At 46.8% G+C, this 15,022-nt stretch overlaps 5 protein-coding genes across 5 annotated transcripts; all 5 read right to left on the bottom strand.

Annotated features, from left to right (window-relative positions):
* Window positions 1-618: 618 nt before the first annotated feature.
* On the bottom strand, window positions 619-1,290 carry TEOVI_000688600 (uncharacterized protein; the record flags this gene model as incomplete). Its single annotated transcript, XM_067221191.1, has 1 exon — window positions 619-1,290. The coding sequence occupies one exon, from the start codon at window positions 1,288-1,290 to the stop codon at window positions 619-621; it is 672 nt and encodes a 223-aa protein (XP_067077292.1).
* Window positions 1,291-1,655: 365 nt separating this feature from the next.
* TEOVI_000688500 (uncharacterized protein) lies at window positions 1,656-6,269 on the bottom strand (the record flags this gene model as incomplete). The annotated part of the gene is made up of 1 exon (XM_067221190.1): window positions 1,656-6,269. The coding sequence occupies one exon, from the start codon at window positions 6,267-6,269 to the stop codon at window positions 1,656-1,658; it is 4,614 nt and encodes a 1,537-aa protein (XP_067077291.1).
* Window positions 6,270-6,585: 316 nt separating this feature from the next.
* TEOVI_000688400 (leucine-rich repeat protein (LRRP), putative) lies at window positions 6,586-7,770 on the bottom strand (the record flags this gene model as incomplete). The annotated part of the gene is made up of 1 exon (XM_067221189.1): window positions 6,586-7,770. One exon carries the CDS (start codon window positions 7,768-7,770, stop codon window positions 6,586-6,588), a length of 1,185 nt encoding a protein of 394 aa, XP_067077290.1.
* An 894-nt stretch (window positions 7,771-8,664) lies between these two features.
* On the bottom strand, window positions 8,665-10,506 carry TEOVI_000688300 (alkyl-dihydroxyacetone phosphate synthase; the record flags this gene model as incomplete). The annotated part of the gene is made up of 1 exon (XM_067221188.1): window positions 8,665-10,506. The coding sequence occupies one exon, from the start codon at window positions 10,504-10,506 to the stop codon at window positions 8,665-8,667; it is 1,842 nt and encodes a 613-aa protein (XP_067077289.1).
* A 962-nt stretch (window positions 10,507-11,468) lies between these two features.
* TEOVI_000688200 (lysyl-tRNA synthetase, putative) lies at window positions 11,469-13,373 on the bottom strand (the record flags this gene model as incomplete). The annotated part of the gene is made up of 1 exon (XM_067221187.1): window positions 11,469-13,373. The coding sequence occupies one exon, from the start codon at window positions 13,371-13,373 to the stop codon at window positions 11,469-11,471; it is 1,905 nt and encodes a 634-aa protein (XP_067077288.1).
* Between the last annotated feature and the right edge of the window lie 1,649 nt (window positions 13,374-15,022).

Genomic DNA, 15,022 nt, shown 5'->3' with positions numbered 1-15,022 from the left:
TTTTTTTTTTTTTCCTTTACTCCGTACAAGACGGAGTAAAGAAATTGCTTGGGGAGACCAGCTTCGTACCTCCTCGTGACCATCCGCAAACTGGCGGCGACAACACGATAGAGGCGTGACATTAAATGAAGTGTGAGCGCACCTGTCCGGCGAACATCAATATTAACTCAGTTCAGTACCATCGCGGGCATTGTGCCTCCTATTGAGGTGCAGCTGTAGAACTTTTTGACGCATTATTGGGAGAAAAGATCAAGCTGTAAAAGGAACCAAATGACTGCAGAAAGGTATTTCCTGTTTCACATGTTTTACACCAACATAGTGGGCATGTGCGCCTTTTGTCTACCATGTTTCTACTTCTCATACGCGCACGAGTGTCTGTACCCCCTTGCGGTGCCCCTCGTTCCTACATAGATGAAAATTTCAACTCCTCCACACTTTTCTTTTGGTTACCACTCGCCTAATCATTTTTGCTTTCAACTAACTTACAAGTTTGTTCTCATTTCCCCACTTTATTAATAGTTATACTTCTTTCCCTCTTTGGTTCACTCTTTTGTTATGGTGGTAGAAGTCCCATTTCCGCCCTTCAACAGCCTTCAGAGTTTCAGAACTACTCCTCCTTCAAGCCGCCCCTCGGAACCGATCCAACTGCTCATCAAGACCCTCGCGCGTCATAGGCCCACTTCTGCGAGCCCCTTCTTTTTTATTGTGTGCGGAGTTGTTGCCTCCACGGGAGGAGCGGTTGGTACGTTGTAACAGTTCGTCATCCAGTTTCCTGCGCTGAGGTTGCTGCTGGGGCCGCTGGCCGTCGTTCTCGCGTTGAAGTCTGCGTCGCCTCCCTTCCACCAGACGCCGACGAAGACGGCCCATGGCCACTCCGCCGCGCAGAGGCAACCGCTCACGCAGACGATCACGGCGCTCCAAGCGCTCGAGTCGTTCAAGTCGTTCCAGGCGGAGCAAACGTTCCCTCCGCTCGCGACGCAGCTGCCGCTCAATGTCCTCATCCCGCGCAAAGCGGTCCGCAGCACTGCGTCGGAAGAGGCGCCGGTCGCTGAAGCGTCGGCTACGTTCCCCATCTCGGGAACGGCGGCTTCTGCGGATCTGGCGGTCACCATACCCGAAACCCTCAAGCCGTGTCCGGCGCTCACTGACAAGGTAGCGACGTGGTGCTGGGAGATCATCTTCCCTGTCACTTCTTCGTTGATCCCGCGCTTCAGCAAGTGCCCGGACGCGGCGCACGTTCCGGTCGTACAAGTCGCGAAGACGCCTGCGGTCGAAGTCGTCTCGGCGCATAGCTTCAAGCCTGTTTCGTATATTTATTTATTTTTCTATTTTCCTTCCTCACTCCACCTTGATTCGTTCTCTTCTTTCACTCGCTCTAGTCGTATTGACCCTCTGGGTGTCCTTTACTCCTCTTACGCTGCCGAAAAGCAATAGCGTTTGCGATGCGAACGGCCAAAAACGTAAGCTTTGTGTCCTCCACATCGGTGGACAAACACGTGGCGATGCGTGATGTGTGTGACAGACATTTGAAGGAAAGTGGGGAAAGCGAAAACGGTCTCATGACTGCCTTTCCTTCGTCTCCCGTATGTCACAAGGACACATTTCAACGAAGAGGGAGAGATACAACACAAAGGGGAAGCCACTTCTTTACATATTTATGGCCCGTGGCGAACGCCGTTCAGGAGAACCTCGCCGGTTGTGTGGCCAGTCAGCACGAATGACTCAGGACCGTTCTTATATGTAGCAACGCAGAGGCATTTGTAATTTGATAACTTGGTTGCTGCTCCCCCCCGCCTGACATTCACCAGGAAAACTGATCCGCACCCGGCCACTACCACAACCAACCCTGAAACGTAAACGCATTGCACAGGCTTCAGAGTTGCTGGTGGGGGTAATGTGGAGACCTTCTGCACTTCGAAACGAGCGGAAGAGTCAACACCATCTACGTGTAGATGAAAGAGATGGAAATAAACATCGAAAAAGAAGAGTGAGACCACCGGTGATTCTGTGTCACGCGCTGCGGCTGCTATTTGGAAGGGATGCTTGTAGGAAGTCCTCTCTGCGTGATTTTGAAGACTCCAGCAGCGCACCGTGAGATCCTTGCAGACACTGATCAAAACATCTTCGACAAAGAAGCCATAAAAAACGTGGCCGCTGTGTCCAATAAACTGGTTCAGTAGGGACCAGGTGGACACCTCGTACACGTAAAGTGTAGATCCTTTATCGAAGTTTGAAACAACGGCAAGGTACCTGTCGTCCGGGTCGGCTACAAAGTCCAGTGAAGCTTTTTCTCTTGCATCAGTCGGCAGAAGCATTTCCGATACTTTGAACTCCTCTTCATCCAGATCAATGTAACAAAAACACCCCGCCTTTTCCTTAAAAGAGAACACGAGATAGTTACAGAGGAACACCATGCCCTCGACCTCTTTGACAGCGCAGACAGTTGGTGGACCGCCTTTCGTTGGTTGAAGCAACAATGCGCCGTCGGAGTCCAAAGCCGCGAAAAGTGTTCCTTTGGAATTTGCGGTAATACGTTCAATTGACACAGCTGACAATTTACCGCTTAACCGCCAATTGGACGACAAGGACTTCTTCTGGAGCACCTTCGTGGAGAGGAATGGGTTGTCACCCAGACGCCACACTTTCACTTCATTCCGAGAAGTAAGTGCCATGACCAGTTGATTCCGTTCTTGCACAAAGGTAATTGCCCCGATGGCGCACGTGAGGACACCCACAGGTCGCCGGGTGCTGGCATCCCACACATAAAGGTAATAACCACACAAAGCAATGATGAAGGAATCACTCCCCGTTATGAGCAACTGCGTGGGGATTTCGTCGAACAGCTGATCCAATTTCTTGAACCTTCCGCTGGACGTCTCCCACAATTTCAGTCCCTCTTGCTGCCTGGAGAGCAGTTGCCCACCGTTAGAATTGAGGTAAAGTTCTTCAATAGGGGTTCGCCCAGCATTAGCAATGTGTAAAAGCTCGCCAGCGCCGGACCAAATCCATATGTCTTCGTCCACTGACGAGGCAATGAGACGATCGCTTGCGGGGAAAGCCACACATCGGATTACCCCCGTATGTGAAAGTTTCTGCACCCTGCATCCCCTGATAATAAATAAATCGTACAAACTGGTAGCGAGGACGGAACTACCGAAAAAGTATGCTTCACGTGCCTCCGCCTCTAGGGTTGGTAATATTATGACTTTATTTTTCTTGGTCAGGTCCATAATTGAGAGAGATTTGCTCAAATTATGCTGTACAGCAATATTAGTCCCCAACACGTCGAGTGCCCTGTCAGACAGTGTAGCGGTGACATCATCAACATTAGAGTGACCACCCGTCAAAAAGTCAAACGTTGCGAGATGTCTGTCCCATATCAAAACAATGCGGGTACCACAAGCGCTGAGCGCACCCTGGAAAACGGCGTCTTTGTTGCAAGTAGTGTCAAACGTGGCAACTACCTTATCGAAATTCCCAGTGGAGTACACAAACACAGTTGTTTTAGTCGATATCACGAGGTATTTCTCACGCAAGTGAACATAAATCGGCGTTTCATTGACGGGGATGGAAATTGAGGAGCCCTCCTCCCCAGCCGTGTTCAGAGGTGCAAGCACCGAATATGGCACTTCCTCTGAAGTGGAGGCGTCTCTGTAATATGGCGAAACTTCCGACAACTGAAGCGCGGACTGAAAAAAGAAACAGTCAAATGATTGAATATCTTTAGCCGCATTCAGCAGGGCGGAACGGCGTTGGCTCTGATCCTGCTTATCGAACACAAAGTACTCCCCATCGTGCAGCTGCGACAGGAGCCGATAGGAATTCAAGAGACGGAAAATGATGTCAATGGCATATTGGGTATTGCTCTTTTCTCTAGAAAAAGCGGCATCCATTATACTGGCATCCAAAATGAGCGAGTACGCGTTCTCAAAACTACCGTTGACAAAAATGAGAGGTCCAATTTGCCTGAAACACAGAGAGAGATCAGGGCTCCGTGTTTTGACTAGGCGATACAAATGATTTTCCACCAATGCATTGACATTATCCAACAAATCGCTGTAGAGGGAGTTCACAACCTCGTGTACCTCTGGCCCCGCCAAATGCGCCACAGAACCACCGTGAATTTCCACAATGCCGTCATCAATGAGCATGAGAAGAACTGGGATCGTTTTATTGCGTGGGCATGGCCCGAGATCTTCACACACGCATACAACCTCTGTGACAGGCAGGGAAGCCGCAGCAAGGCATGTGAGGACGTAGCGCACAGTAAGAGGATCTCCCTGGTCTTCGTGGACCTTCAGAAGCTTAACCAACAGCTCCCTCATCGTATTAGGGACCTCCGAGGGGAGGAAGAAGGTGACATCCTCTGAGTCGGTAGTTAGTGAGAAGCGGAAAAGAAGTGATGCTGCGTAAGTGTCAAAACTTGTAAACTTGGACCCATCCTTATTCAAGAATGCGTTACCCACCACTCTTTTCCATGCTTCACAGTTAGAGGTGTCCCCGCCATCCTCCTGATGTCCACCTGCAGTTCCCCCTAATATGCCGCGCCGCACAAGTTCTTCAGTAAAGAGCCATGAACGCACCTCGTCTGGAAGTGGGGCGTTTAACACTTCAAACGGTTGAGGAAGTCGCTTGCGAAAGGCGACTAGAATGGGACTCTCTGTTTTAATTGAGACAACAAGGGTAATTTTAGGAGGCAGGGTCGAGGGCAACCAATCCAGGCTACAGCAGTAGTCGTTTCCGCAGCTATCAAGTGTGTCCATCGATGGAATGATCATTAACAACGGCTCGTCCTCGTAGTGACTAATTGCATCATGGACTTCATTGCATAACGTATCAAGAGAAAGGTACAACTCCATGGGGGATTTGGACAGCACGCCAAGAAGATAACTCAAAAACACAACCATACTACGGTTGTCACGTTTATAAGGGTAAAACACCACCTTCATAGGGCCACTTTCCGCATACTTGTTAGCCAACCACGAGAGGACATTGTTGTGAGCCTTCACGTCCGTTCCGATAAGAACAATAGGTACGCATGTGCTCCACAAACGTTTCTCCACGTGCAATACTATCTCTTTGCACATTGGGTATGATGAGAACAGGGACTCTTTTTCGCTAGTCAGAATGTACGCCTTCTCCTCGTCAACCTCCTTCTCTTCGTTCTGAGAACCCTCGTCCATGGTGAATTTCCGCGAGAAGACATCAGTCAATGCACAGTATAGATCACTCTGACAGCGGACCTTCCAGCAATTCTTGGTTCTCAAACGCACTGCCGATGGAACATCGCAGTCTCCAACTTCGTCCCAGTTCACCGCTGGAAACCACTTTTCCGGAGGCACCTCAACTACTCCTGCAGTGTCCGGTTTCTCTTCCCCTTTCTCATCTGATTCGCTCAGTAATGTTACATCGTACACAAAAAAGTTGGTAACGCACTTTATCGCGGGACTACATATGGCGCCAAATTTGTCCTTGAGCGGCTTTGTAATGGGTCGTGTTTGCTGAACTGTTGCCATAACGGCCTTCAGTGCGGCCTCATTCCATGGCACGGCGTCGTCCACGAGCGCAACACACCAACTCAAACCGTGATTATACCTCTCGGCGCCCCGCTCTATTTTCGCAACCGCCACGTCCGGCGTATCATTTTCATCGATTGCTAGTAAACAAACGCGAAGTCTATACTGCGCGAGAAGACTGCTTACAGGGGGCAATATCTCGGTTGAATACTTCTCCACATATGAGGCAGGTCCGGCCACCGCAACAAACACAACATCCCATTGCATTGGATTCAGATCCTCCGCACATGGTGCGATAACCGCTGCCTGTGTTTCCTCGTTGGACTTGCAGCACCGCTCCAATCGGCGCGGCCACTCATCCTCTAATTCGCACTTCTCAACATTAATTTCCGTCAGTGTTGGTACAATCCGCGCGGTCTCCCATAGCACCCGCGCGGCGGCCACGTTCATAGGATTCTCAGATACATCAACATGACAAACGTAGCGGGAGCCGCGTAGAAACCTACAGAGATGCTCAACACAAGTGGTAGACAGGCCATTTTTTTTTAGCACCACCCTTCGAATCCCCACGTGGCAGGAAATGCAGTCAAGCAACGCCTTTACGCCAAGCTCGCCAAGGAGCGTTCGGGAGGCGTCAATCTCCTCCAACATGAGCTGTGGTGTGTCCACCTGCTGAAGAATCTCTGTGTTTGGTTTGACATTATAAAATTGACAGCATTCCTTGTAGAGGCTGATTGATTGGGAGGCAAACATTCTCACAACACAACAATCAGCACCACGCCTTGAGAAACATGTTCGATAGACAAGAAGATGTGAAAATAACAAACAAAAAGAACGACGAAATACCAAGTAACGGAGGAACATTAGTAACAGATGAGCAAAGGCCACAAATGAAACTTAAACAAGAATTGAACCAGTAAAAACATTAGGAAAGGGAGTGTACGGATGATGACATTCACATCCCTTATGTTCGTTGTTCCTCCACCACTTCCTCACTGGATCACAAATGCCAAGCCACCTTTACCTCGTGACAAAATAACTTCACCGCCTTCTGGTGGCGGTAGGCCGCTTACATGGAGCAAATGTGGCAACGTACCCCCCTTCCACACAACTCTGCCACGCCATTCTCCTCCAGCAAACTGCGGCGGGAGACGGTCACCTCGCGGATGTGTTTCAAAGCCAAAAGGCTTCTGAGGGACGTCACGAGCCACATGCATCTCGCAATGGAAAGCCTTTCCAGATATATGAGCGATGAGCATAGCAGCGACAACTCTCTTTCAATGAGGCGCGTGCCATCCAAGTACAAATCGCCAAGGCATATTGCGGTTGCTACCCACGTGTACCTGGGACACCTCACATCTTTTAGCGAGAGGCGTTGTACCTTCCAGTGAGTCCTGTGAGTCCTAATTGTCCCTTCCACTTCACCAAAGCTCAGCCGATCGAGAACAAGCCCACGAATTCCCATAAAACCCTTAAGACCCCGTCGAAGGTCCTCGGAAGAAACAGCAGTACTGGATATATTTGCGTATTCCAAGGTTGGAATTGTACCGAGTGATCCCACCTGACGAAGATTCGGACACCCTGCCGCCGAAAGGTGACGCAACGAGGGATGACCGGTAAATGGTGTAAGGCTTATGACGCCCGTGCAACCATCAACGACTAAGCTGCGCAGTTGTGCCATTTGACCCAATAAATTAACGTCGCGGTGCGTGATGGACACACCACTTACATCGATGTCCAACAGTGTCTTCGAACCCCGGAGGGCAGAGAGCGAGGATAAATTTCCACCTGAGACATGAAGGGACTGCAATTTAGTCAACTCATGTACAATCATGGGTGTGAGGTCCACTTCGCAAGCCCCCTCCAGCACAAGACATACCACCGTCCGAAGGATATCAAGTACTTGAGCTGGTCGCAGCCGATGGCGTTCCAACAGAGCACCGAATTCAGTGGTCTGAAGCCGGAGCAACTCCACTACCAGGCAACCACCTGAGGCACGTTGAAGGGAGTTAAAGAAATCACCCAATGCTTTAACGCAATTGGAGTCAAATATCGCACGGACAGGACACTTGCCTAGTGCTGCAGCTAACTTCACATGCGCTGCCGCCGCCAGCAACGGCACGCGGACGGTACTTCCATTCAGTTTCACACCATGGAGAGAAATGTTCGCCCTAACTGTCATTTTCCCATCACTATCCACTGATGGGAGTCGCTGATACACGTATCGCTGCTGCTTCGACGGTGTTGCAATCATCGCAAGCGCAGACCGCGGGTGCGTCGCGTACCAGACCCACGGTGTGTTTTCATGTGGTTGTTGCGCAATGTAACTCGTAATGCACGTGAACAATGCGCAACTAATTCCCCCGGGGTTGGAACACATGCCGAAAAGAACATGCGGAGGAGGGGTGGAAGGGATTAAATCAAGGACAATAGGGAAGGGGAAGAAGTGACGAGTGCTAATCGGTTCCCAACAACGACAACGACGACGACAGGAGAAAGCTGGAAAAGCCAAAAACAAAACCCTTCGACCACGCTAACACAAAAACGTCCACCTAATGACGCATATATTTGTATGAACGTAAAACATGTCCGAAGACGAGCAAAGGTGGGGCGTTTGAAGGTGCGGGAAACACAAACGGAGTTGTGATAATAAAGACAACGTAAGGAACAAATGGGGGGAAGTGCATAATGCTGTACCGGCAGTTCTTGAGAACAATCCCGTGGAAAAAAATGCACGTTATTTCCGAGGAAACCTCCTGTAAATAACGTTACTATAATAGAACCTCAACCCAATAGCCCCTTTAACGACCAGTCTCCCAGACGGCCGCCTTGCACCGCCGAGTTGTGCTACCATTACCTTAATTTTTCTCCTTTTTATTTTCCCGTTGTCGGTTGCATGCACTGTATTATTTCGTTTTAAACACAAGGACCTAATGTGATAGTGCCCCCGTGGGGCTAAACATAGGTAACATGGTCGTTACGCTGTCAACAATTTTTACGTACCAGGATAACAAAGTATGTATTGCTCACCACAGATTATACTTAACCGCAGCCGCACAACTATCTTAGCGAGACTTTTTGCACACATAACACAATTTCCCCGCTGGTAAACCAACGGGCATGAGTGTGCATAAATACATATGACCCCTCAGAGGTGAGCCTGAAGAGCCCCGGGAATGCCCATTTTGTCAAACATCATTTCACGATTCTGACGGGCCTGTGTGGCCTTTGGTGTTTCCTTCTCCGAAGGGGGTGAGGGGAGCAGTTTTCCCGGGTTACATATGTTCTTTGGATCAAGCGCTTTCTTGAACTTCATAATTGCGTCTAACCCACCCTCACCATTGTAACGCTTCATCCATGGGACGTGCTCATAACCTATTCCATGGTGGTGAGTTAGGTTTCCTCTGTGCTGTAACATGACTTCCATCGCCCTTTTTTTTACTTGCAAAAAGATCTTGAGGTCATTTTCGTCGGCCTGCCCGCCAATAAAGGTGAAATACAAACAGCAACCAAAACGGTACTGATGTGCAGTGTGGCAGCCTATCCATGCGTTCTTACCATTCTCGGCCATCACTTCCGCAAACGATTTCTTGACTGCTCTCCAGCAGTGAATAGCGTCCGTGTAGAGGACACTCGTCTCAAATACGTCCGCCCAAAAATTGTGAGCCAGAGCGAAATCGCGAAGGTACGGAAGGTCGTATTTCTTTTCTTGCCACGTGTTACCCGGCTTGGTTCCCAAGCATGTGGCACCGAAGGCTTGGAAGACGCCAACCAATTCACTCCGCTGACAGTTCGTTTGGGCTTTGGTTCCTTCAAACCCGACAACCACAAGTGATATTTTGCTGAGGTTCCATCCCTTCACAGTTGCGATGTATTTCTTAAAGCACTTGCTGAAGAATGTACTAACCAACCCGGAGTCTGTACTTGCTGCAAAACTGAGCCGTGTGTCGTCTTCGTCGTATAACCTCATTGTGCACGGGTGGATCCCCTTGCGTGTGCATGTATGGAAAGCAGTAAAAGCAACTTCAAATGAGGGAAAGAGCCAGCCTTCGTAACGCTTCACCTCTGGTATGCGTTCAATCTTAACAACAGCCTCTGTAACAAGTCCAAAGGCACCCTCGGACCCAACAAACATGGCGTTCAAGTCGACACCGCAGGGTCGCGAGGTAAGGGGTGTTTCCACCACGCCAACAGGTGTCACCACCCGCATGGCGAGAATCATGTTTTCAATATCTCCATATTTATTCGACATGGCACCGCTGCCTCGCGCAGCAATCCAGCCACCAAGAGTCGAATATGCATAACTATCAGGGTCATGACCCATCATGAAACCGTAGCGGCTCAGTTGTTCATCTATATCTGGGCCAAGCACTCCCACTTCAAACACAGCGGTACCGGATTCTGTGTCTATATGAAGCATTCGCCCCATCCGTCGCATGTCAATGGAGATAACCATACGTCGCGTCTCAAAGGGATTCGGCTCCACGCCACCTGTAACATTTGTGCCACCACCGAATGGCACAACAACAACGTTGTGTTTTTGTGCCAATTCCATAATCTTTACGCAATCATCGTGGTTGTTGGGGAGAATGACCGCATCGGGTGGGCGGTCGATCATACCACGCCTCACACGCCAAAGGTCGCGATAATTTTTACCAAAGATGTGCGTCAGGCGGGCATATGCGTCGAGACGGATCTGATCTTTTGACAGAACCTGACGCAACTCATCTACGAATGGTTGTTTCACTACAGGCGGTGGGAGCCGTTTGATGGCCTCCTCTTTTGTTAGCCCGGGTGTGGGCTTAATTTTAAACTCTCCCTTCACCTTGAGGACATCGTCCTTCATGAACTTCAGAAGATGCTTCATCGGCTTTCCATTTGTGTGTATGGGGAGTTGCCTCGCCTCATCGTATTTGATACACACGCCAGTGTCCCCCCAGCCATTCCATTTGATTTCTTCAAATGCATCAGTAATCATTCTCTTATCCATTTTGTTGTTTTGATTTTAAATTGCGGTAACGGAATTAATATGTAAAAATATTGCCGAATTACAACGATGAATACTGTTATTTTTTATTATGTTATACCAGTATGTCGTGCAACAATTGAGTTGCTCTAAAACTTCTATGAGTGGCTTTTTGTTCCCCTTTAGTTTTTCAACTTCTTTTCGTTAAAATTATCCTGGATTTAACTGCAAAAGAAAAAAAAAAGTAATAATAATAGCAGATGCATCAAGGACATCGTATGTGATAGAAACAACAGAGGATCAGGGATGGAATGCAAACAATATCCCTTTTGGTGTTCTGTGGACTTCTTTTCTCTTTCATTATTGTCTCTTTCCTTGTGAGGATTTCCTTCACAAGAAAAGGTTGAGATGAAAGCCATACGAAACTCGCTGCCGCCACCGGGAAAGCATTTAAAAGACAACTGCTTCACTTTTCTTTTAGGCATCCCGATGGGTTTCCACAAACAATGAGGGACTTCATAACGCACCCAAACAGAGACCCATGCAAAACAAATAATCAGGTAAACACACAAATAAATACATATGTATATACACGCATGTGTTTATTTCTTCCTTTTTATTTTTATATTTGCATATGGTACCTTCCCAATTGTAGAAGGTGTGAAAGAAGAAGGGGACGGGAAACCTTAAAAAAAAAAACGAAGAGACGAAAACAATAGGACACCACAACACAAGTGGCAGTAGTAAGTGCATAACCACACGCTGGCAAGGGCATGTCTCCGACATCAACTAACACTACAATACAACTATAACCCACCCAGCCACAACACTGAGCTAAGGATCGGTAACCATATGGAGCGCTCAATGAGGAAAAAAAAAAGAGGCAACAAATAATCGTAACAATTGTGGTAACAACTAAGTAGACTGAAGAAAATTTCGCGCAGGGAAAATTTCACATAGGCATTCCCTCCCCCCCAAAAAAAAAATCAGGAACGTGGTCTACCACACATCAGCCGAATCATAGTTTTTGTCAGACCCGGCCACCATTCACCGCAGTTAAAATTTGTTAAATCCGACTCACCACTTCGCTGCCCCAAGTCTCGAATAGTCTGCCGCAGCTCGCGAATATGAGCACATGATGCCTCGGGGAAGCCACGTCTTTTCATTTCCTGCTCAACGCCACTAAGACACAAGAGTGCCATTTGGTGATTGAAATCAAAAAATGTGGCCACCCGGTGCCGCCGCTTGCAATCATGCGATCTCGTATCCTGCCGTAGTAAAGGGAAAATGATTCCATCTCGTATGGTACTTGAGCCGCTTAGCAGCATTACAACTCGGTCAATGCCCATTCCCCAACCAGCAGTTGGTGGAAGACCAACTTGCAGGGATTTCAAAAAGGTCTCGTCCAGCGGCATGGCCTCCTCGTCGCCACCTTGTCGATCTATTAACTGTTGCTGGAACCGATGACACTGTTCCTGTGGATCATTAAGTTCACTGTATGCGTTGCAGTATTCAATACCATTGATAAACAACTCAAAACGCTCAGCCAAACCAGGCCGAGATGAGTGTTCCTTCGCGAGAGGGCTCATGAAGATGGGATGATCCATCACGAAGGTTGGCTCTACTATGTGACTTGTAATAAAGAAGTCAATGAGTTTATCAAACATCTTTGCCGCTGTGCGTACGGCTGGAAACTGAATGTCATGGCGCAGCATGATGGCGGACATGTATGCAAGTCCCTTTGGTGTGTTAAGTTCATTGGGTGGTGGGAGCTCGACACCGGATGCACTCTGAATTTCATCATAAACACTAATGCGCCGGAATGTTGCACCCAAATCAATCTCCCGTGTGATACCAGCCCGCTCACACTGGATTTGCAGTTGCGTCGTCCCGTTTGCCCGTAGCGCGAGATGGCGAAAGATGTCTTCTGTCATGGTGATAAGGTCTTCGTATGTGTGGTATGCTGCGTAGAATTCACACGTGGTAAACTCCGGGTTGTGACTGCGATCAGCATCCTCGTTACGAAATACTTTACCAATTTCATACACCCGTTCCAAACCTCCGACGACGCACTGTTTCAGGTATAACTCTGGTGCAACGCGTAGGAAGAGGTCTGCATTATTTGCGTTGTGATGCGTCACAAAAGGTTTTGCATTTGCACCGGACGCTACAGCGTGAAGAATCGGTGTCTCTACCTCAACAAAGTGTCTCATATCCAAGTACTCACGGAGTGACTGCAGCACTGTGTGACGCTTTCTAATAGTGTCGATAACGGACCGATTGGTCATCATATCCACAAAGCGATATCGATACCTCACATCATTGTCTTGCAGCTGCGTAAAGCCACGTAGATCTGGGCAGACTACCTGGTCCCTACAAACATATGGCGCCAGCACCTCCACACGACTAGCAGCTAAAGACAACTCACCGCGCTGCATCCTACATGGAATACCTTCAGCTCCCACAATGTCTCCAACACGCAATGAAGCTCTCAGTTGCTTCAAGCAGTCTCGTGTGAAATGTTCCCCGACATGCACGACTAACTGCAGATCCACACCACTAGATCGTACTGTCGCAAAAAGCATCTTTCCCATATCCCGCAAACTTGTGATACGACCAGCGACTCGGGCCGTTACTGATGTTTCCCTCTCGCCTGCCGCCAGGTATTTGTAATTTTCCCTAAATTCCTCAATGGTTTCTGTGCTACGGAAGGAACTGTACGCTGCCGGGGTTTCGAGTTTTGATCTCGGCCTCTCCATGGCCTTCACATGTGCCGGTGCATCACTTATTGGTATTTTAAGTTGTGCGGGCTGCCGCCTTCGGGCCGCTGAGGCCACCTGCCGGAGCTGAGGGCCGCTCCGAAGAGGTCCCGCCGCTCCCCAACGGCGCATCGTTCAATTGGGGGATATCTGTAAGAAAAAAACAAAAAACAAAAAACAAAACAAAACAACGAAGACAATAATAGGAATAATGAGAGTAAATAATATACGGATGAAATGGATTGTGTGATGCGTGTTTAGTTTTCTTTTCTTTTTCTTTTTTTTTTCTTACCGATTAAATAACACAAACGTGACAAAAGCGAAACAAAGGAAAAATAAAAAATAAAATAAAAAGTAAAAATAAAATGAAGTGATCCTAAGGTGTACTGTAATAACCTTGATGTGGCTATTGTAATTGCTATTTGCTTTGATGTATGTGTATACATGTGTGATTGTGTGGTGATGTTAATAGTAACGGAAGGAAGGGGAGTTTACATAAAATGATAGAGAAAAAAAACAAAAAAGAAGACAAATAGACGAAAAGAAGGGGAAAGTGATAAAAAGTCATTCATATTTGTATCAGTGCATAGAGTTGTATGAGTAAGTTTCAAAAATAATAAAATAATAATAATAGATAAAATAACAGTCAAGCGCACCTTCCCTTTTCCTTTTCCTTTGATTTATATTTCTTTTTTTCTTTTCTTTTCTTTTCTTTTTAAACTCGTCATATTACCCTCTATTTCCCTTATCTCCTCTACCATATGGCAGCAGAAAGAAATGAAGTGGCCTCTCTAAAAAAATAAATAAATAGAGAGAGTGAAAAGAGGATGGAAAGACAATTGAAGAAATAAGAAAGAAAAAGAAGACGGGTTAAAGAAAAACAAACAAACAAACACAAAAACAAACACAGACAAAAAAAGAATATAACATAAACATTGACGATCATGATTTCTTTTCCCTCTCATTTCACTTTTTTTTTTTTTCCCCCCCTCCCCCATAACTCTCTCCCCTATTCGCTCCTTAATTCATTGCTTTATTTCATTTACATTACCGTTCATCATCAATGTTTTCCCTTTTTCCTTTTTCTTTTTCCTTTTCTTTTTTGCTTAATTGTTCAATGAAGGCTTTCACAAACAAATTAACCAATCAATCAACTTATCAATTAAATTACTTGTTTGTTCATTCACCAATGAAAAAAAACTGAACAAAGGAAGCAAAACAGCTGTACAATAAGGGAAAACAAAACAAAGCAGCAGCGGAAATATAAGAATAAAATAAATAAAATAAGATATAAGAAGATATACGCAAGTAAAATAAAAAAAAAGCAAAAGGAAAGGGGAAACCGTTCGCTCTTATTTCAATATTTGGAAAGGAATAGTGGACAGAGGAAAACAAAAGGAAAAAAGATATAACAAAAAAAAAAAATTTAAACAATCGACCATTTAAAAGTAGGGGGGAAAAACACAACTACGAAACGCTCAATAAAAATACGTGTAACAAAAAGAACAAAGTGACGGTGAGGCAAAAGAGAAAAAAAACAATAAAAAAATCCCTTTTTTTTTAAATTTCGAAGGAAGGAAGAGTTAACAAAGAAAAAAGAAGGGTGGGAAAGGCGGAATTTGATTTTAAAAGAAAAATCACGCTCAAAAATGCCTTTTCCGAAACACTTCACTTCACATCACATCACTTCACTTTCCTTCCTTCTTGTTTTTTTTTCTCGTTGCAACTCTTACAGACACTTTTCACCCTTTTCTTTCATTTTATTTTTCCCTTTGGACATA

This window comes from Trypanosoma equiperdum (genome assembly GCF_001457755.1).
Source record: "Trypanosoma equiperdum strain OVI genome assembly, contig: ctg_1348, whole genome shotgun sequence".
Classification (NCBI taxonomy): domain Eukaryota; phylum Euglenozoa; class Kinetoplastea; order Trypanosomatida; family Trypanosomatidae; genus Trypanosoma; species Trypanosoma equiperdum.
The sequence above is the reverse complement of the archived record's forward strand: the minus strand, read 5'-3'. Positions and strand labels throughout refer to the sequence as shown.